General features: G+C 41.5%; 1 protein-coding gene across 2 annotated transcripts in view; it reads left to right on the forward strand.

The window, feature by feature from the left end:
* DOK5 (docking protein 5) overlaps positions 1–22,105 on the forward strand; it is a 172,909-nt gene that overhangs the window by 130,233 nt on the left and 20,571 nt on the right. For both annotated transcript variants that reach the window (XM_033186791.1, XM_033186789.1), the window contains exon 6: positions 1,615–1,750. In XM_033186791.1, coding sequence (XP_033042682.1) covers positions 1,615–1,750 — 136 coding nt within the window. The remainder of the gene's footprint in view (positions 1–1,614; positions 1,751–22,105) is intronic.

Genomic DNA, 22,105 nt, shown 5'->3' on the forward strand with positions numbered 1-22,105 from the left:
AGCAGTGGCGTGATCTCGGCTCACTGCAACCTCCGCCTCCCAGGTTCAAGCTATTCTCCCTGCCTCAGCCACCGGAATAGCTGGGATTACTGGTGCCTCCTGCACCATGCCTGGCTAATTTTTGTATTTTTTAGTAGAGATGGAGTTTCACCATGTTGGCCAGGCTGGTCTTGAACTTCTGACCTCAGATCATCCGCCCACCTTGGCCTCCCAAAGTGCTGGGATTACAGGTGTGAGCCACCACACCCAAACTCCCTCTGTTTCTTCATACATGGCACATACTCATAAAATTCATGAAATTTAATTCAAATTTAATGGGTTTTGGCCCATTACTTAGGCCATGCCTTGTATATAGAAAGCTGTCATTTGGCTGTGGTACTGGACCAACTGCAAAACATTAGATACATCTTCCTCGTTTTATTGCATTAATTGCATAGACTGGGCTAGACTAAAAAATATTAACAGTAGTTTAGGCTGAAAATTTGCTTAGTTTCTATGTTGTGTTAAACAGTTCTTTAGATGGGAGCAAAATTCAGGCACTGAAGCCACCGTTCAGTTTTTCAGCAAGAAATTCTGAAATGGAAGGAGTGGCATTGTGTCTTAGAATAATCAGGCCTTCAAAAACAAGCAAGCAAACAAAACAACCTCTTAGTTTACTGTTGGCATATGTATGTATCAAATTCAGAGCTTCTTTTAATATCCCTGCGTATGATTTTGTCCAAGTTCTTTAAAAATATTTATAATAATTAAATATATTTTAGTGTAGTTATATATATATATACACACACACTAAAATGTATGTATAGCATATATATACACACACATATATACTAAAATGTATTTAAGTAAAAAGCATTTATTTGTTTCTTGCCTAATTGTGTGTACCAGTCTTCCTTTATTAATGACATTTATTTCTCTTTGTTTACCTTTACCCTCTGAGGTACAGATACCCTTCTTCTTAACGCTTGATGTTAATTATCAAAACCATACAGCTTTCTGTGAAGAACTTCTCTAATGTTCCAAATATTAATTTAGCACAGTCATACTCATTGCAAAAAAAATTAACTGCATTTGATCCATCACGTTGAATGAAAGCTGGAGTAATATTTGATCTAGGATTTTAGGCAGGAAAGAATCCTTAAAGCCATGGTCTGTAGGGAAAGCGAGAACAGAATTTAAGAGATACAGAATCTTCCTCTGCCTCTGCACTAGCAGTTTCTGATGAGGAGCTATTCACAGGCTGTACAAAGGAATGTGCTTGCACAGGAATTTCTCTTTGAGGATGGTAAGGTGAAGGATAGGGAAGGTGAAGTATTTATTATACTGAAAATCAAGAAACAGCTTTTTTATTAAATTTCTCTTTTACTTTGTGATAGAAAGTATTCAGCACAGGTTAGCCTGGAGTCCCTTGGTCCCCTGCGCTTGTTAATAACAATTAATTGAACACTTTGAACATTTTGATTCTAGTTAACTTTGTTTAGCAAATGTGAACAAGAATCTTAATCTCATAAAAAATAATAAACGGGCACAGCCTAGTGGAGTATTCCAGGATTTTAGTGCATTGAACTTCTAGGCGCTGGATTTTCAGAAGCTATTTTGTTTTTGTTTTCACAGGATGTGTGAGACTGGTGAAGGGCTGTTTATCTTTCAGACCCGAGACGGGGAGGCCATCTATCAGAAAGTCCACTCTGCTGCCTTGGCCATAGCCGAGCAGCATGAGCGCTTGCTACAGAGCGTGAAAAACTCAATGGTATGTTTGGAATTTCTTCCTCGTGTCCCAGTGCCTATCACTGCAGAAAGCAATTGGCTCGTTTTTGTGCTGGAAAATATGGTCAGCATTATTTGAGCAGATGATTGATTCTTCTTCTCAATAGTGTATCACTTGGATTAAATGCCGTTCAGGAATGCCTGATGTAGGCCATTGGTAACATCTTAACCATGCATCCCCATTATCTACTTTGCAACTCAATCGTAAGGGTGTGTAAAATTAATTTGCGTGTGTATAGACATCTGTAGACACAACCATGTGGATCATCTACCTATGGAGATATGTCTTGCTATATCAGAAGTTATTTCAAATGTCAACAGAGGCCAGAGAGAAAAATGTAAATGAAAGAAGAGTGCTGAGGGAAACTGGAGTGAAATGTCAAAAGCTCAAGACCAGACAACTGTTGACGTGAGAACATGAGATTGTGACATCTATGTGGGTAGATCACTTGATTTTTCAAGGGAAGCCAAAGATATGAGTCTGTGTGTAATACCTGCCAGTTGGTAACTGTTGGAAATTAATTCTAGTTAAGACTCTAACACTTGGTGGGTCAAAGAGAACCTGTCTGCGGGTGAACTGCTACCCACAGTCATGCATGTGCCGTCTCTTATAGTCATTGGTATATAAAGATGCCCAGACACACAGCATACATAAACCTGCCCTCAGAACGTTTACTCTTTGCTTTACATTGTGCTAGGGACTTGGATTACACAAAGAATTATGTTCATGAGGCCAGGCGCGGTGGCTGGCTCTTGTAATCCCAGAGTTTTAAGAGGCTGAGGCAGACTGATCGCTTGATCCCAGAAGTTTGAGACCAGCCTGGACAACGTGGGGAGACGCTGTCTTGATAAAAATACAAAAATTAGCCAGCCATGGTGGTACACGACTGTAGTTCCGGCTACTCAAGAGGCTGATGTAGGAGGATCACTTGAGCCCAGGAGGTAAAGGCTACAGTGAGCCGAGTTTGTGCCACTGCACTTAAGCCTGAGTGACAGAGCGAGACCCTGCCTCAAAAAAAAAAAAAAAAAAAAAAAAAGAATTATGTTCATGAGTTTCTTCTTTAAGGAGAGTAAATTCATGAAATCATAAATCATAAATGAATGCACAACAGTTAATGCACATCATGCATTGTGGCTGCAAACATATACAAAGAGCTTCACATCTGGAAGGAAATATACAAAACAAAAAGGAATTGGGTTGGCATGGTAAGATTTGGGTAGTTTGAAACTTTACGATTGAAACATGTGGGGTGGTTGGATTGAAAGAGTGGAGGGGCAAAGCATGCCAGTAACGTGATCTGTTCCAACACAGCCTCGGGTTATTTCCAAATGACATCTATAGGCAGCACTCCAGGATTTTAGAGCAGGGGCCAGCAAAGCTTCCTGTAAATGTTTTATGCTTTGTGGACTAATACGGCCTGCAAGTACTTAACTGCCATTGTAGCACAACTGCAGCTATGGGAAAGATATAATCAAATGAGCATGGCCATGTCTCAAAACAAACTTGATTAATGGACATTGAAATACAAATTTCATATAGTTTTCACATGTCATGAAATATTACTCTTCTTTTCCTTTTTTTTTTTTTTTTTTTTGCGTATGGGTCATTCAGAAACAGTCAGGAGGCTGGATTTGGGCCACAGGACAGAGCTTATTGTTGGAAAAGGGCAAGTGCTCCCGTGAGCCACTGCTGACATAGCATTTTTGAGGAACCAGGCTTGAAGACTTGTGTATGATCTCAGAGATGGTGGAGGTGGGCATGCTGAGGAGGAGGCATGGATTTAATTAAGGGGTTTTGATGGTGGTTTTCATATGTCAGCTTGCCTGGGACACAGGGTGCCTGGATATTTGGTTAAACTTTCTTTTGAGTGTATCTCTGAAGGTGTTTCTGAATGACAGTAGCATTTCAATTGATAGATTGAGTAAAGCAAATTGCCCTCTGCTATGTGAGTGGGCCTCATCTAATCTGATGGAGGCCAGAATAGAACAAAAGGGAGGGTAAGAGAGAATTAGCTCTCTTTGTGGTCTTGAGTTGGGACATTGGTCTCCTTTGGCCTTCAAATCCAGACCAGAAATCATCACCATTGGCTTTCAGGCCTTAAGACTGCAGATCTTGATATATATATCCTGTTTACTCTGTTTCTGGAAAACTGTGACTAATATAACTAATTTAGGGGTAGACATAGATAAAACAAGAGATAAATTTCCGTGCTATCATACTGTGTTCAAGATCATGACCCATGAAGCCAGACTTAGTTCCAACACCAGTTCTGAAACTTTCCAGCTTTGTGGAGGAGAACAAAGTTCTTGATATCCCTGAGTTCCAGTTTTATCCTTTGTAAAATGGGAGCGGTAATAGTATTTATCTTAAAGTCTCCTCTCTCTCTCTCTCTCTCTCTTTCTCTCTCTCTCTCTCTCTCTCTCTCGCCATCTCTCTCTCTTTCTCTCTAAATGTCTAAGTAGAGCAAATGTAAAATTAGATTGAGAAGGAATGGGGAATGATATAATTTAATAGATTTTAGAAAATTAGAAACTACTATAAGAACCTAAGAAATCATTATATTTATTACTTTCTTATTTCAAAAGGAATCTACACATTATTGAAAAATTGTAGACAACACAGCAGAATAAAAAGAACATAGTAAGTCATCCCTCTGCCTGCCAGACAAGAGTACACCTGTTACTCACTTTTGAGTGTGTAGCTTTCCAGTATTTTAACTAGGTGGATGTAGGAAATACAATTATATTGAATACATTGCTTGTGCTAGCTTTTTGCAAGAAAATATCTACATATTGTCTCATTAAATATCATCTGCAACATCATATTTTGTGGTCCTATTTTATTATATGGATATTTCATAGATTTATAAAACTATGCATCAAGGTTGAGCACAGTGGCTCACACCTGTAATCCCAATATTTTAGGAGGCCTAGGCAGGAGGATCACTTGAGACCAGAAGTTTGAGACCAGCCTGGGCAAAATGGTAAGTTTTGGTCTCTACAAAAAATTTAAAAACTAGCCAGGTACAGTGGCTTGCACCTGTACTCCCAGCTACGCAGGAGGCTGAGGCAGGAGGATCCTTTGGACCCAGGAATTCAAGGCAGCAGTGAGCTAGGTTCCTGCCACTGCACTCCTGCCTGGGTGACAAAGGGAGACCCCATTTCTAATATATATACATATATATATGGTCATATATATATTTATTTATATATGATCACATATATTTATATATGAGGTTTTATATATACATATAAATATGTAACAACAACCAAAAACCTGTGCGTCAGCTTGACGCTTAATCTGTAGGCATCAATGACTATCTGTTTAAGATAAATTCTTAAAAATTGATTGCTGAATCAAAGTCTGAGAATGCTTCTAAGTATTTGCTTTTCTTTCCAAGTAGCCTTCCAGGAAGACTTTCTTTTTGAACTAATACAATGTTGGTATTTATTTTCCCACGTACTTAGGAATTCTGGATATTTCAATAAAGAGACATCAGTGGATGGATGGAGAGAGACAGAGGGAGGGGAATGCGAGAGAGAGCGAGAGCGAGCTGTGAAGTTGAATTCAGGTCACTTAAAACTTACAGGGCAACATGTCATTGCATTAGGGTTGTGCGGCTATTCCATTAGCTCCCTTTAGGCACCTCAAGAAGTTTGTCTAAGATTGTCTTGTTCGTGCAGCCATCAATTAGCATAAATTGTTTTGTACTTGAAAGGCGGGTTCTGCATGCTCATGCACATGTTTTTCCATTTACAACCTCATTATTTCCGCTAAAAATTAATCAGGAATATGAGTAAATCGTTTGGATTATCCCTTTGCAAATTTAACTAGAAAATAATGTCACTTGCTCTTAATTTGCTGTGTGCTTAATGGGTTCTATAAAGTAAATGTGATTTTTAAAGCCACGGCATCCTGTTATAGATGGAAGTGAGTAAGCTTCAATGTGGGATCTGAATCTTAAGGAGTTAAACGAGGGATTGTGAAAAGCTTAAAATCAATGTACTGTAATCAATCTCTGATTAGGGAATACCACGCTAAACTAAAACAAATGAAGGCAACATTACTGGCTCACCCTGCCTAGGTTATTGTTTTGCCCTTTCTGGTTATTAAGAGTGGATCCACATAGACCTGGCTGCATTCCCTACTAGGAATTGCTTTTATATGACTGCTGACTTGCTTCTATGAGATGGCCAAGATCATAACTGGAGAAAGATGGCAAAACTCATATCTGGTCTTAGCCTCATGATTAGGAAGCCCTAACTCACTGCAAACTGTCCCTGTTGTAAAATTCCCAAGAGTGTGTCTACAGAGAGAATGCTGCAATGTGGGGCCCATACCAGGCTGAAATTACGTCCTGGAGTGAACTGATTTGAGTCAGCCTTATGACCCTCAATCCCAAAACTCATAAAGAAGGGGCCTGTGGGTCAGATAATAATAGTAACAGTTGTAGGAGGCTGAATAATGGCTCCCCAAATATGTCCACATTCGAGTCTATGCAGTCTGGGAATGTTACCTTACAAGGCAAAAGAGACTTTGCAGGTGTGATCGAGTTAAGGATCCTGAGATGGTGACGGTATCCTGGTCTATCCAGGTGGGTCGAATATAATCGCAAGTGTCTTCAGAAGAGGGAAACAAGAGGAGTAAAACAGAGGGCAAGGCAATGGTGGAAGCAGAGAGACCGAGAGAGAGAAGGGGTGGAGAGGGAGATTTTAAAATGCCACGCAGCTGGCTTTGAAGGTGGACGAAGGGACTGTGAACCAAAAGATGTTTGTGGCCTTGAGAAGTTAGAAAAGGCATAAAAACAGCCAGGTGCGGTGGCTCACGCCTGTTATCCCAACACTTTGGGAGGCCAAGGCGGGTGGATCATCAGGTCAAAAGATCCAGACCAGCCTGGCCAACATAGTGAAACTCTATCTCTACTAAAAATACAAAAATTAGCTGGGCGTGGTGGTGTGTGCCTGTAGTCCCAGCTACTCAGGAGGCTCAGGCAGGAGAATTGCTTGAACCTGGGAGGTAGAAGTTGCAGTGAGCCAAGATTGCACCACTGCACTCCAGCCTGGTGACAGAGAGAGACTCCTTCTCAAAACAAAACAAAAAGGCATAAAAATAGGTTCTCCCCCAGAACGTCCAGAAGGAAACAGCCCTGTTGATGCCTTGACTACAGCCAAGTGAAATTGATTTGGGACTTCTGGCCACTAGAACTGTAAGACAATAAATTTGTGTGGTTTTATGCCGCCAATTGGTGGTAATTTGTTTCGACAGCCATAGAAAACTAATATGATAACAGTAACAAAACAAGAATGTGTTATATCTCTTCTCTGTAACAGATAATATTTTAAGGACGTTTTGTGTAATTTCTAAACCTCATGAAAACTCTTGCATTGAAGACCCCAAACCACCAGCTTAGAAGGTGGTAGGGCTCAAATTTGGAACAGGTGTGCTGGCATAACCCCCGCCTTACACTGTATCTTTGAATCAAGCCCCTAGACATGTTTTATTTACCCTGCATGAGATTAACTCACTGCTATTTTGAAAACTCCAAATTAGTGACCAACTGTTAAAAATTAAGAGCTTACACATAAATCTCTGATTTTTATATTTTCTTTTTTTTTTTTTTTTTTTTTTTGAGACGGAGTCTTGCTCTGCCACCCAGGCTGGAGTGCAGTGGCCGGATCTCAGCTCACTGCAAGCTCCGCCTCCCGGGTTTATGCCATTCTCCTGCCTCAGCCTCCCGAGTAGCTGGGACTACAGGCGCCCGCCTCGTCGCCCGGCTAGTTTTTTGTATTTTTAAGTAGAGACAGGGTTTCACCGTATTAGCCAGGATGGTCTCGATCTCCTGACCTCGTGATCCGCCCGTCTCGGCCTCCCAAAGTGCTGGGATTACAGGCTTGAGCCACCGTGATTTTTATATTTTCTTGAAAAGTGCAAAGCTCTGGCAGTGCTGATCTTGCATCCTAACATGGCAATGCTTAGACACACCCAGTAGTGTCTGGCCTCACACGTCTTTCTCTAGGATCTTGCTGCTGATGTTGTGGCTAATTGATGTCTATATTACTACATAAATTAATTTTCTGTTGCCATGTAACAAAGTACCACAAACTATGCACCTTTAAAACAACATCCATTTAATATTTCACAGTGTCTCTGAGTCAGGAGTTTTGGCATAGCATACTGGGCCTTCCTCTTAAGTTTTTCACAAGCCTGTAATGCAGGTTTCTGTTGGGGCTGCAGTCTCATCTCAAGGTAAAAGTGGAGAAGGATCCACTTTCAAGCTCACATGGTTATTGGTGGAATTTAGCTACTTCGGGTTGTGGGACGGAGGGCTACAGTTTCTTGCCGGCTGTTGGACAGAGGCCATTCTCAGCTCCTGGCCACATGGACCTTGCCAGCACGGCCACATACTTCATCATAGCCAGCAAGAGGCCACAATCCTATGTATCGCAATCATGGAAGGATTATTTTATTCATCTTCTCATTCTGTCATAGTCTATCAATTTTTTTTTTTTCTGTTTTTTTGGAGACAGAGTCTTGCTCTGTTACCCAGACTGAATTGCAGTGGCGAGATCACAGCTCACTGCAGCCTTGACCTTCTCCCACCTCAGCCTCCTTAGTATCTAGGACTACTGGCATGCATCACCATGCCTGGCTCCTTTTATTTATTATTTATTTTTTATAGAGATGAGGTCTCCCTATGATGTTGCTCAGGCTGGTCTCAAATTATGGGTTTAAGCAAACCTTTTTCCTCTGCCTCTCAAAGTGCTGAGATTACAGGTATGAGCCACTGTACCCAGCCAGTCTGTTGACTAAAAGCAAGTCATAAACCCTGTACATGCAAAGGAAGGGCACCCCACAAGGATATGTCCACCAGGAGGAGGAGATCATGGGGCCACCTCAGTGTCTGTTCCCTGCACCATGAACATTTCTGGAATAATATTTACTTAGTGGTTTGATTTTTCACTTTTAAATATTTTTCCTACTTTATGGCATTTGCTAATAACACTATGTGTTTATTGAACATCTACGATATGCCCAACTCTTTAGTAATAACAGCCACTGTTATTTTTCAGGCCTCCTACAATATAGCGATACTTTACTTGCCTTTTCTCTAATAACCACAATAACTCTGTGAGGTAGATTCATTTGTTCACTCTCATTGATTTGACCATTTAAACATGTTTATTGAGAATCTACTATGTTCTGCTTTGTGTGGCAGGATACAGTGGCAAGTAGACACTTGAGGCCCGTGCTCCTATAGGGCTTACAATGGCAGAGAATATTCATGATCCCTGACCTGGAAGGAATCACTGTCCTATGATATAGATGAGAAAAGAGATGTTCAGCATGATGAAGTCATTTGTCTGAAGCTATACAGCTAATTACTCCTGAAGCCAGGAATGCAGGATGGTTTTATCTGGCTCCAAAACTCGACCTCTGGCCATGATGCCTCACTCCTTTGAAGGGTTTTAAAGTTTTTATGTCTCCACTCAGCATGGTCTTAGCATTTTCCTTTTTTTTTTTTTTTTTTTTTGAGATAGACTCTCACTCTATAACCCAGGCTGGAGTACAATGGCACAATCTTGGCTCACTGCATCCTCTGCCTCTGGGTTCAAGCCATTCTTCTGCCTCAGCCACCCAAGTAGCTGGGATTATAGGCACCTGCCACCACGCCTGGCTAATTGTTTGTATTTTTAGTAGAGACGGTGTTTCACTATGTTGGCCAGGCTGGTCTCGAACTCCTGACCTCGTGTTCTGCCCACCTCAGCCTCCCAAAGGGCTGGGACCACAGCTGTGAGCGACCACACCCAGCTGGTCTTAGCATTTTCAAATGACCTTGATAAACAGAGCACCTTTCAGAAACATCTATCAATTTGTAATATATCTTTTAAAAAAATCACTGTTAGGGTTGAACACAGTGACTCATGCCTATAATCTTAGCACTTTGAGAGACCAAGGCAGGAGGATTGTCTGAGGCCAGGTGTTAGAGACCAACTTGGGAAACATAGGGAGACCCCATCTCTAGAAAATATTTAAAAATTAGCCCAGCATGATGGTGCACGCCTGTAGTTCTAGCTCCTGGGAAGGCTGAGGCAGGAGGATGGTTTGAGTCCAGGAGATCCAGGCTGCAGTGAGCCATGACAGTGCTACTGCCCCCCAGCCTGGGCAACAGAGCAAGACCTTGTTTCAATAAATTTTACATATATATGAAAAATCACTGTTAAATGAAATCTCATTCATTTGTGCAGTTTTGGCTTTAGATAGCAGTCTTGCCACCTTATTATTTCTCCTCTACATTTCCACTTTAAAAATTCAATGCATTGTTATTATTCACTCTAAAGGAGGTGCTGGAAGAAGTGGGGGTGGGCCTGGAGTATGAAGTGGAGAACTAACTGTGAATGAGGCGGGGAGGCGAGGACTGTCTTGCACCAGCTGCCAGCTGCCTTGCTGGAGAAGCTGCAGCAAAACTTCAGGACAGCTCAGGCACTCCCTAGAGCAGCTATAGCTATTTTTGCCACCTTTGAGATCAGTGTCTATGACAAAGTCTAATTTTGGAACGAGGAGTGGCAGTGTGCGGGATATTCCTCATTCCACGATTGGGCTTGTCATTTTTAGACTTTCCTTCAAGGCGAGAGCCTCAAGGTGAAGAATGCCTGCTTTTAACAGGTTTTCCCAGGGGCTCCGGGTGGGGTGGGGGGGCTCCACTGAGGGGGACATTCAGACCTCCGGGTGACTTCTGCCCGGTACTCTGGAGTCCTGATTACACACAGGCTTGAGAGTTCAATCTGAACTTTTTTTTTTTTTTTTGGTCACTTCTTTGTGTTTCTTTGTTTAAGAGACTGATTTACTTCCAAGCTGGGATTTGCAAATACAATTTGCTAATGAATTTGTAGAATTCAAGTGGCATTCTTCTACAATTTTTGAAACCAGATTAATTTATAGTCAATCTAATTTTAAAAGCAATATGCTACGCGTTTTGTTTTCTTAGATATAGAGGGCATCAAAGAAATCATAGAGTCAATTTCATTACTATATAGACACTAAAGTAGACCCTTGCATGGTGGGGGTTTATGTGTGTAAATGCTCTTCTGACAACTCAGCGTCTCCTACGCTCCTTGCCCCTCCCCCCACAAGAAAGTCTGTCTTTCCCTCTTCTATTTATGGGCTCTGGTTAATTGGGTTAACTTATGGATTTTTAAAAATGTACTGCTTAAAGCAGTTATCATTTTCCCCCTCCTGAATTAAATGCGTTTTATATCCTGGTATATTAATTATCCTTCAAAAAACTTTTATGAAATACCTATTTACTACTTGCAAAGCAATGTGTTAGATCTTATGGAGAATATATAATAAAGCATAAAGTGTTTCCATCATTTATTTATTTATTTATTTATTTATTGAGACAGAGTCTTGCTCTGTCACCCAGTCTGGAGTGCAGTGGTGCGATCTTGGCTCACTGCAACCCCTGCCTCCCAGATTCAAGTGATTCTCCTGTCTCAGCTTCCCAAGTAGCTGGGATTACAGGCACCTGCCACTACGCCCAGCTAATTTTTGTATTTTTAGTAGAGACAGGGTTTCACCATGTTGGCCAGGCTGGTCTCAAACTCCTGACCTTAAGTGATACGCGCACCTCAGCCTCCCAGAGTGCTGGGATTACAGGTGTGAGCCACCATGCCTGGCATTTGTTTTCATCTTTAAAGTAGCTTACCATTTAAATAAGGAGTTCTAAATATACCCCTCATGTAACAGTGTAGTTCTGTGGGTTTAATTTGCTATGGTCTCTTTGGAGGACAGTGTGTTCTTATTTATTGAAATTAAATTCACACATCTTTTTATTCAGCAGTAGTACTTCTAGGAATTTACTCTGAAGCGTACTAGCAGAAGATGATGTGTACACAAATGTTCACGGGAGGACTCGTTCCTTTATTCTTAGATTCCTCTTTTTAACAAGTATTTGCTGAGCCCTGCTATCCACTAGATACTATACGAGGTACTGGGGACATGGCTCTGAAGAAGATGACGTTCCCGTTCTTGGGGAGCTTATTTGTAAGAGCAGAAATAACTAGAAAGAGGCTAAGTGTCCACCACAGGGGGACAGATTATGGCACATGATAGGACAGGAATTACATGAGGCAGTCAACTAGAAATAGAGGAGATTCATGTGTACTAATGACTACATGAAGAGAGTCGTATTACAGTCATATCAAGGTGTATAAAGGAAATGAATGACTATGAGGCAGAACTCAAGGTGGATTCTGACACCTCACTAATGCTCTTCTAAGTGCAGAAAATTAACTTATGGCAGGGTACAAATGGATGTGGTAGTGTTGGTTACCCTTTGGGAGCAAGACTATGATTTGGAGAGTCTGGGAAGGGGCTTTCATATATTACTTTATGTCTTTCTCTTATATTTAACTGTTTTAACTACGGCTATGTAATGTATTTTTGGAAAAAGAAACAGTGGTTGAGTTTCTGGCATATGGCAAATGTAATTGATTCAACTGGTAAGAGAGAGGGAGGGTTCTTTCACTTCGGGCACATAAAAATGCATGATTGGCCGGGCACGGTGGCTCACGCCTGTAATCCCAGCACTTTGGAAGGCTGAAGAGGGCAGATCATTTGAGGTCAGGAGGTTGAGACCAGCCTGGCCAACATGGTGAAACCTTGTCTCTACTAAAAATACAAAAATTCGCCAGGCATGGTGGTGGGTGCCTGTAATCCCAGCTATTTGGGAGGCTGAGGCAGGAGAATCGCTTGAACCCAGGAGGTGGAGATTGTGGTGAGCTGAGATTACACCACTGCACTCTAGCCTGGGCGATAGAGTGAGACTCAGTCTCAAAAGAAAAAAAAAAAATCACGATTAAAGATGATAACGCCTTAAAGAAAAATATGTGGTAGAGTTTAGAAGCTTGATAGGAAAATTCTCAGGGCTATAGAGTGTCTGTCAAGGATCAAGAACATCTTCTTGGAGAAGGTTATGCCTGGGCTAAATTTTAGAATAAACAAGAGTTAGCTACATGCTGCTACTGATGGTATTGATGATACGTCTGATATTTCTTGAGAACTTATTATGTGCCAGGCACTTTCCAAGTACTAGATGTAGTAACATTTCATCTTCAACATGGTGTATCAAAGGGCACTACTATCCCATTTTTATGGCTTAGGTGTTGGAAGTGTGGATGCACAGATAGGAAGTGATAAAGCCAAGATTTAAACCCAGGCAGCCACTGGCTCCAGTGCCCACACTTGTACCACCATGCTGTACTTACTTATGAATTCTGTAGAAATTAAAAGAAACTAAATGGGCTGGGCGCAGTGGCTCACGCCTGTAATCTCAGCACTTTGGGAGGCCGAGGTGGGCGGATCATGAGGTCAGGAGATCAAGACCATCTTGACCAACATCTTGAAACCCCATCTCTTCTACAAATACAAAAATTAGCTGGGCGTGGTGGCGTGCACCTGTAGTCCCAGCTGTTCGGGAGGCTGAGGCGGAAGAATCGCTTGAATCCAGGAGGCGGAGGTTACAGTGAGCTGAGATTGCACCATGAACTCCAGCCTGGTGACAGAGCGACACTCCATCTCAAAAAAAAAAAAAAAAAAAAAAGCTAAAGCTAAATGAGATTAACCTACATTTACTAATAGACATTTAACACAGAACAAACTGCTTATTCAGATAGGACAGATGCAGATGAAATTCAGGCTTCTTCCTTAAATTTGTGATGGCTTTGTTCCTGTGTATTAGGGGAAACAAATCTCATTTTCTGAGCACTTCTGTTTCAGTCTCTTGTAACCACATAATAATTTGCAATGTGCAGGGGTGTGTTTTAATAGTGCTTTCACCTGATTATTAAATGCTGCCTTAGTTTACACAGCTCCTCCCCAGAGCTGGGAGCGCCTATCATGGTGCCAGGGATGTTGTTTGGCTCATGGCTAAGCCTCTATAGGAAAAGGAGACAACTTGTTTTGCTAACAGATCGTGACTTTGTTTATAAACTCAAAAACAAGTATTAATATTTGAGATGGGGGCTCTGTCAGTAGGCAGTATATTGTGAGCTTGATGGTGGCAAGGCAGCCTGTCATGCCACGACCCTTCCCTCCTTTGGAGGTGTTCACTTCAGAGCATAAAATCACACGTGCATCTGCTTGACCCTGTGGATGGTGATGAGTAATCCTATTTCCCAGTGTCAAGCATGGCAAAGAAGACAGAGGTAGAAGTGATGAGGATTGAGAGAAGAAAGAAATCAATTCAGTGCAGTTTCCAATCTGTTTTGGGAAGTCAGGGAGTAAGTTCAAAAACTCTTAAGATTTTCAAAATGGTCGTAACAGGGCGTGAAATCAAGTACAGGACGCTTCTAAGCACGGAGCCCTGTATGACTGCACACACTGTACTCCTGGGAAGTCAGCCTTGGTGAAGAATTATGCCTGGGGAACATACCTAAACAGGATGTGATCAAGCAAACTGGAACGTGTAGTCACCCTGAAACAGTGGTTCTCAATTAGTGGCAATTTTATTTCCCAGGGGACATTTGGCAGTATCTGGAGTCATTTTTGGCTGCCAACAATGGTGTCCCATTGGCATCTAGTGGGTAGAGGCCAGGAGTGCTGTAAGTACCATGCAATACATAGGACAGCCCGCCTCCCCACTACAAAGAATGAGCTGGCCCCAAATGTCAGTAGGGCCAAAGTTGAAACCCTTGCTCTTCTGATAGACAAGTTTTGCTTGAAGCTGGGCCAGAATTTGATGGGTCTGTGTGTTCGTGGTTGAATATCATTTCTGAGCTGTGCAACTCAGCCTCTGTTTGCCTTGTTCACATCATATGAAATAAATGGGTGATACTAGAGCCTATGCCTTGGTGTTTTGGTTCATATGAGCTAGTACATGTAAGGCACCGAGACAGGGCATAGTAAGATTCAACACATGTGGACTATTACAGTGATTTCCTCTTCTTTTCTCTTTCTTTTTGTTTTCGAGATGGAGTATTGCTTTGTCACCCAGGCTGGAGTGCAGTGGCGCGATCTTGGCCCACTGCAAGCTCCGCCTCCCGGGTTCAAGTGATTCTCTGGCCTCAGCCTCCTGAGTAGCTGGGACTACAGGCGTGTGCCACCATGTCCGGCTAATTTTTTTGTATTTTTAGTAAAGATGGCATTTCACCGTGTTAGCCAGGTTGGTCTCGGTCTCCTGACCTTGTGATCCACCTGCCTTGGCCTCCCAAAGTACTGGGATTACAGGTGTGAGCTGCTGTGCCTGGCAGGTGATTTCCTTTTTACTTAAACCAATGTGAGTTGGGCCAGGAGAAAGAGACTCACCTTGAAGCAATGAGGACATAAACAGGCAATACCAGGAATTTGAATGATGGAGCTCAGAGTTCTTGTTTCCTCAAGACCCTGATGATGTTTGTGCTATATCAAAGAACAGAACAAGCACAACCACATGTGACTATGAGGTAAGACCCCTGTCTTCTGTGCGGCTCATAGCCTAGTACTCAGCAGGAATTCCAGAAATACGCTCAGTTATACCTGCTTTGTAAAGCAAAGTGCAACAAGAAAACAATGTATGAATACATGGTGCGGGTGATTCTGTCCAGCAGCCCACCCCTTCACTGTGGCATGTGCTTGGCATCTTGTCACGAAAGCACCTGCTTCCACTGAGTGTGAGCCCTAGTCTTTAAAAGGACAATCTGATTAGATGGGATTTTTATTTTATGCATTAACTTTAAAAGCTGACCTCTGAATAAGTGGCAGCTCCATTTGAGCCTGTAAACCTCTGGAAGGCAGGGACAAGGCCCCATGGGTGTGTAATAAGCTCAGGGTCTGGCACAGGGCTTAAAGGTTTGTTGAATGAGCAAAATAGGGATCAAATAAATTATTATGTGAGCCAAGAGGAAAAGAAAAATCGAAACCAAAATACCAAGTCCAGTTCTCTGCTAATGCCCACACAGGGCACAGGTGCCAGGCAAGTCTGCTTTAAAAGGCCACAGAAAACTCAGTCCCTGAGGACGTCTATTTCAATGTACAGGTGGGGGAGAGGATTTTTTTTTTAGTAAGGAGGCAGAAAAAGTTACTGGAGGCAAAGGGAGCAGTGAATTTGTTTTATGCATGTGGCTGAGAATTCAGATGGCTCTGAATAAATGGATGCAAATCACTTGCATTCCCCGTGAAAATAACCATTTGAGTGCATCTGGTGCTCGGCAACATGCTGCACTTGGAAATTTGGACCCAAATGGTTGATTTCACTAACCGTCTGCTTTGTCAAAGCTGTAAGCGACAATGCAGGCATCGTTTCCGCCAGCGTTCTGCTCACTGTCTGGTGGCTTTGCTGCACGGTTTTCTTTCCGTTAGCAGGAAAGCGGTCTTTCTTTCTTACCCACATTTGTGTGTGTGTGTGTGTGTGTGTGTGTGTGTGTGTGTGTTTTCTAACATCAAGGAAGTGAGCCTCTACTCTATTTTCTTGACAGTTCCATAATATTCTGTGATATCTTGGTAACATTTGGATGATAGGAGTACCCATCACTTTTCCTCCAAATGTCAGAACAAAAGAGAGGAGTTGGAGAAAGTAAAGACGGCTCTTTGGGTGGTTCCTGCCAAACATCTGTCAGGGCTGGAATCAGAATTAGGTGGCCCTTGAGGACCGGTTCATTAGAATGTCGGGGGAGACCACATGTTTGGCAGATCGTTAATTTCCACTTGAAAGAAGGCCCCTGGGACAGTGGGGGTCCAGGGGCCTCATAGAGGTTCTAATATCCTGTTTTTCAAGATGGTGGGGGCAGCCTCATCTCCTTGCAGCCTAGATGTTTGGCCAGTTGCCATTTTTTTAAGCTTTGGAAATACAATTAAGGTGCCTTTTAGCATTTGGAACACAGTAGATTTGAGTCCATCCTTTAGGATCTGTATAATACTCTCAGTACTTTCTATGAGAAATACGTAGGATTGTGTTATGAACCGTAGCTCTGGAGTAAGAGGCCAGGTCCTGTATCCTGGCTGGACATCTTTACCAGCTCAGGGTCCTGGGGCTACTAACTTTACTATCCTTAGTACTGGTTCTCCCTTCTACGAAGTGTGGATTATATTAGTTCACACCTTGCCAGGTGAGACAAGGCAGGTGGTTTCTTGGCACAGCGCCTGGTACCTATTAAATACAGCAGCAACCTGAGCTGTTACTATTACTGACTTGTAGTGGGAGAAGCAAGGGAAGGCAGATTATAGGGAATTCCCATTCACACAAATGATTCATTCATTTCTTCAATCAATTCATCTATCCATAATTCAATTATCCAATCCCTTTTTATTAAATGCCTGCTCTATGCCAGGAATCCTGGTGGGCACGACATATATGAGCATATACAAGAAATCTCTGCCTTCAGGAAGGAGAACTCTGCTGCGAGGAGGGTCTTCTCTCTGTTTTAAAGGAAGGAGCACCGTTGTGGAGGCAGACAATGATATGATATATCCAAAACCTGGCTTTCAACTAGCTCTCTGACCAGACACTCTAAAATCCTGGGGGACGGAGAAAGTGTGAAAGTTTTATTTATTTTAAGTTTTCAGTCCCTAGCACAGTGTGTGGCTTATAAATGGTGCCCAGAGTATATAAATGGATGGAATGAGGGAATGAATGAGCCGAAGAACACTGAGTGCAGAATTCATTGAAAGGGGTGAGGGAAAGGGCGGAGGTTTTTAGGTAGGAAGCATGTGAGCAGAAAACCCAGTTAGGAGGCTTCTTCTAATTGAGGGATAATTAGAGTTGGAATGAGCGGCTCCATCTGGCTCTTTGCTGAGAGTCTGCATGCTTTATTTTGTTCAATTTTCACAACTATCCTTGGAGATAGGGACTGGTTTTTGAATCTTATTTAATTTATTTTTACATAAACACATGTCTGTAAAATTTAACTAACTGCAAAATTATGATCATATAGATGATGATTAGTGCTCTATTTTTTCTTCTTATAATTTGTTTACATGCATCTTTTTCCCCTCCTGTCTCTTTCTTAGCAATTCCTAAACCTAGTTAAGAAGTTCACACATACCTTTCCGTGTTTTTCTGTGTACCCATATAATCCTGTACAGATATGCACATCTACATATATACATGGACACATACACACACAGATACATACAAAAGATGGATGTCATGATGCAATTGTTTTTTGTACAAAATTGTGATCACATCACACAACTAACCCCTAGTTTTTCCATTCAACAGTAAACATCTAATGGAAATAGTTTGAAGTCTTGTAGTACAGTTGTAATTCAGAGGTTGACAAAATACAGCCCAGGGGCGAAGTCTGGCCTGTGACTGTTTTTGTAATTTAAATTTTATTGGAACACAGCTACATCCTCCTTGTTCATTTATGAGTTGTTGTTCACAGTGAAACAGCAGAGTTGAGTAGTTGGTGATGATGTGGCCTGCAAAGCCATTTACTATCTGGTCCAAAACAGAAAAGTTTGCCAACTTTGTTCTTATTCATTCTTTTTGATGGCTGCATGATATTTCGGAGTCTTGATGTAACATCATTTATTAAACCTATGTATAAGAATATCAGATTTTTTGCCATTAAAACAATACTCTTTGGCTGTGAAGTGGGTCCCTGAAAATAAAAAACAAAACAAAACAACAACATCAAAACCAGTACTACATCAATTATCCTTGTACACAGTTCTTATAGATTGTTAACCTAATTGAACCGAGTTTGTGAACTTAGTTAACTGAGTTTTCTAAACTCGGGAGTAGGATTGCTGAATTAAAGGATATAAGTAGTTTTTAAAAATATTTAAATCAGTGTTGCTGCCTTGTCTTTTGAAATGCTGGAGTATCTTGCATTTTATTGGACATATTAGTAGATCCATTTCATAATGGCAGAAACTAAGGCTTGGTGGGTCACCCTGTAGTTAAGGAGAGAGTCAGGACGGAAACCAAAAGCCCTGGATGGATACTCACTGGGAACTGAAAGGAAGAAACAGGTTTGGGAGACTCGTCAGAGGTTGAAAGCAGAGAGAGGCTCTGGGGTCTGAGTGTAAATGTGTCTGTGGTGTGGGTAAAGGTGACAGGGTGAGGGTAAGGGAAAGAAAGACGCAGCGGATCTCCAACTTACTTGTGCATCACAGTCGTCTACAAGGCTTGTAAAGCCACAGATTTCTGGGCTCCACCTTGAGTGTTTTAACAGGCCTGGGGCAGGGCATTGAAGTGCACATTTCCGGTTAAGTACTCAGGTGATGTTGAGGTCACTAGACCAGGTAACATGCTTCCAGCACTGATGCTCCGAAGTGGATTTTAGGATCTGGCCCCTTAGTTCTGAAAAGAACAAAAGGATGTATATTCTCAAGAAGTGTGACTGTATCAAGAAAAAACAAGGGATGAAACAGGAGCTAGAGAAATCATAGCATACACCTTATGCTTCTCCACCCTTCATGATAAAACGGTTCACAGTGAGACATACTCACTGATCAGTAATCATATCCTGTGCTGAGAACAGAGTCAATTCAGGCATAATTTTCTACTTGTCTCATCACACCAGACGCTCACCAGCCTTTAGTGTGTGTTAACCCTATATGTTCACAAGGTTGCAAGTGTTCAGGGAAACAAGAACAAATTATAAGTGATTACGTTTTCTCATTGGAGAAAATGGGATCCTTTTAAGGATTCATTCTTCCTGTAACACAAAGGGGAATGCACCGAATCCAGCAGATGGAGGAAAGAGGAGGAACCAGAACTGATGTGCAGGTCTCTGTATGCCCTAAGAATGGCTTACTCATCAGCCACGTGGTTGCCTCATGATTATTACAAAACTTGTTCAATAACATCTGCATCTCTGTTCCAGAGGAATTGGTTACTGCCACTTAGCATAGCAATTAGCATATTAAGCAGTTTGTATTGATTAAATGAACCTGCTTCATCAAGCAGAACGAGCCCCCCAAAATGCAGCTAATGTATTTTTCTCAGTAAATTACGCCCCACACCAAGCCATACAAGATACATTTGTGAGAACTTTAGGAAAGTATTTTATAAACCTCAGAAATACTGACTTTTCAGACTTGGTAAATGGATTACACATGGCACAAACACATTTTTTTATTTTTAATGTCTTTTAGAAAATGGATTGTCTATGATCATCGTTCTTTTTTAAAAGAGACCATTTGGTCTGAATCTTGTGGAAATACAGGGACCATTTTAAGATTCAGTTAAAAACATACTTGTTATTCATGAAATATTTTGAATATTTCTTTCTAGTTAGAGACTCAAAATTATGTTTGGTTTCTTTGAGGACTGTTTGCTGTTCTCCTTTGAATTTCCCCTGGTTTTCATTTGCTAGTGTCATTTGGAGAAAACCAAAAGGGTTAGGGATGGTGCTGGGGGGAGGACTTATAAAACCACAGTGTATGAAGTAGGAAAATGTTTCCTCTTTATAAGACTGTGTTTAGAGGAGTAATGCACTTAACATATCCTTCAGTGCCTCATCCACAGATACAGCGTCCTTGAAAGTGGTGAATAGAATACTGTGCAAGTGAGCGAGGAAGCTGTGATTTATTTTGAGTTGCATTAATTTCAAAATAAAGCATTGGATTAAAATATTCTATTGGCAGCATGATATAAAGTGCAGATAGTGCAAAGGAACATACACTATAAAACAAGTCTCTGTCCCATCAACCCCAGACCCCCAATTTACGTTCTCAGAAGCCAACACTTTACCAGATTCCTTTGAATCTCTCCAGAATATAAATTGTTTAATAGATATAAAACATTTATTAATACATTCATTCATTCTACACATACAAGTACCTTTGCTCTGTAAGGCCTTGTTCCAAGAAGTAGGAGTACAACAGAGAACAAGAACTACTCTGTCCTCAAGGAGTTTACTACATTGCTGTGGGTGGAGAAGCCAATCAACAATCAATATGTAAATATATATCAAGAATTGATGGATGCTATTAAGAAGACATCAGTGTAAGGCAGAGCGAATGACCAGGAATGGTCACTCTGGTAAAGTGATACCCAGGCACACAGCTGAGGCAAGTGAAGGAGGAGCGCTGAAAATTCCTAAGGGCAAGGTGCTTTGGGCAGAGGGGCCCTTAAGTGCCAAAGCCCTGAGGCGGTCTGTGCTTTGCATGTGCATGTGCAAAGAGGTTGATGATTTTGGAGCAGATGAAATGAGAAGAGCATAGTAGGTGAATTCTGAAGGAAACTGTGAGCCAGGTCCTGTCTGACCCTGTAGCTATGAGCTATGGATTTTCCTTGGGGAGAGTTGCATAGGGGTGATATGCTAACTTTGCTTTCGAATTGATCACCCTGGAAGCTGTTTGGAAAAGACTGAGGGTGCCCAGAGCAAGGATATAAGCAAGAAGATGAGTTAAATGCTACTGCAGTCATCTGAGTATCTAGGTGAGCATCGGGGTACGGACCAAGATGGTGGTTATGGAGGTGAGGGAAAGTGGTGGATTCTGGATATATTTTTGAAGATTGGACCAACAGGATTTGCTGATACATAAGAAGTCTTAAAGAGTAGAGGAGACAGTCAATCTCAAGACTGTAGTTTTTGTGTGTGTGTTTTAACCAGAACAACACGTAGAATGGAGGAAACCTCTACTCGGAAGGGGGAGAGGTTGAGGGGAGAGGAGCATGAGAAACAACAGTTCAGGACATGTTAAATGGGAGATGCCTACCAGTCATCTGGGTGGGAGTGGGAAATAGTCTGTTAAATACACAACTCTGAGATTTGGGGGAGAGATAAGGGTTGCTGATTTCCGAATGGGAATTGTCAGGTTGTAGATAGACAGTATTTAAACCCATCTGAATGACAAGCTCTCTCTGTGAATCGGTTTAGATTAATAATTGCCTTCCTTTGTTTTTACGATTATTTCGTATCACTGCACAAAGATTTACATTTTCTCTTCTTATTGGCTACAGATTAGTCTGTTGCACAATAATGTGAAGGTAAGACTCCTCTGTGTAAGAATAAAAATGAAATTACCAACTCATCTACTTTTTTGATATAGCAGTAACATAAGTAATTTTTGAGTCAGTCTAAAAATCCATTTTAACATGCAAATTAAAATGAAATTCTAATATTCATTTAAAAACTGGTTGTCAGAACAGTCCTCAATATAGTAGGTCCCAGGAGGAAAATTATGGTCAGCAGAGAAAAAAAAATGTTACAAAGGAGATTGTGTCAGAATTTAATTTTACCGTCTCATCTGGTAAATTAAAGAGTGGTTACGAGATGAACAAACAACGTATGATACAGCCAAAGGATGGACTGAGATCCAGACATTAAAATGGTGCTGTAGAAGACAGTATTTAGGAATGTTAGGATATGTTCATAATATACTAAATGAAAAAACGGAATGGCA

The sequence above is a fragment of the Trachypithecus francoisi genome, unplaced genomic scaffold, assembly GCF_009764315.1.
Source record: "Trachypithecus francoisi isolate TF-2019V2 unplaced genomic scaffold, Tfra_2.0 Lachesis_group21, whole genome shotgun sequence".
Lineage (NCBI taxonomy): Eukaryota > Metazoa > Chordata > Mammalia > Primates > Cercopithecidae > Trachypithecus > Trachypithecus francoisi.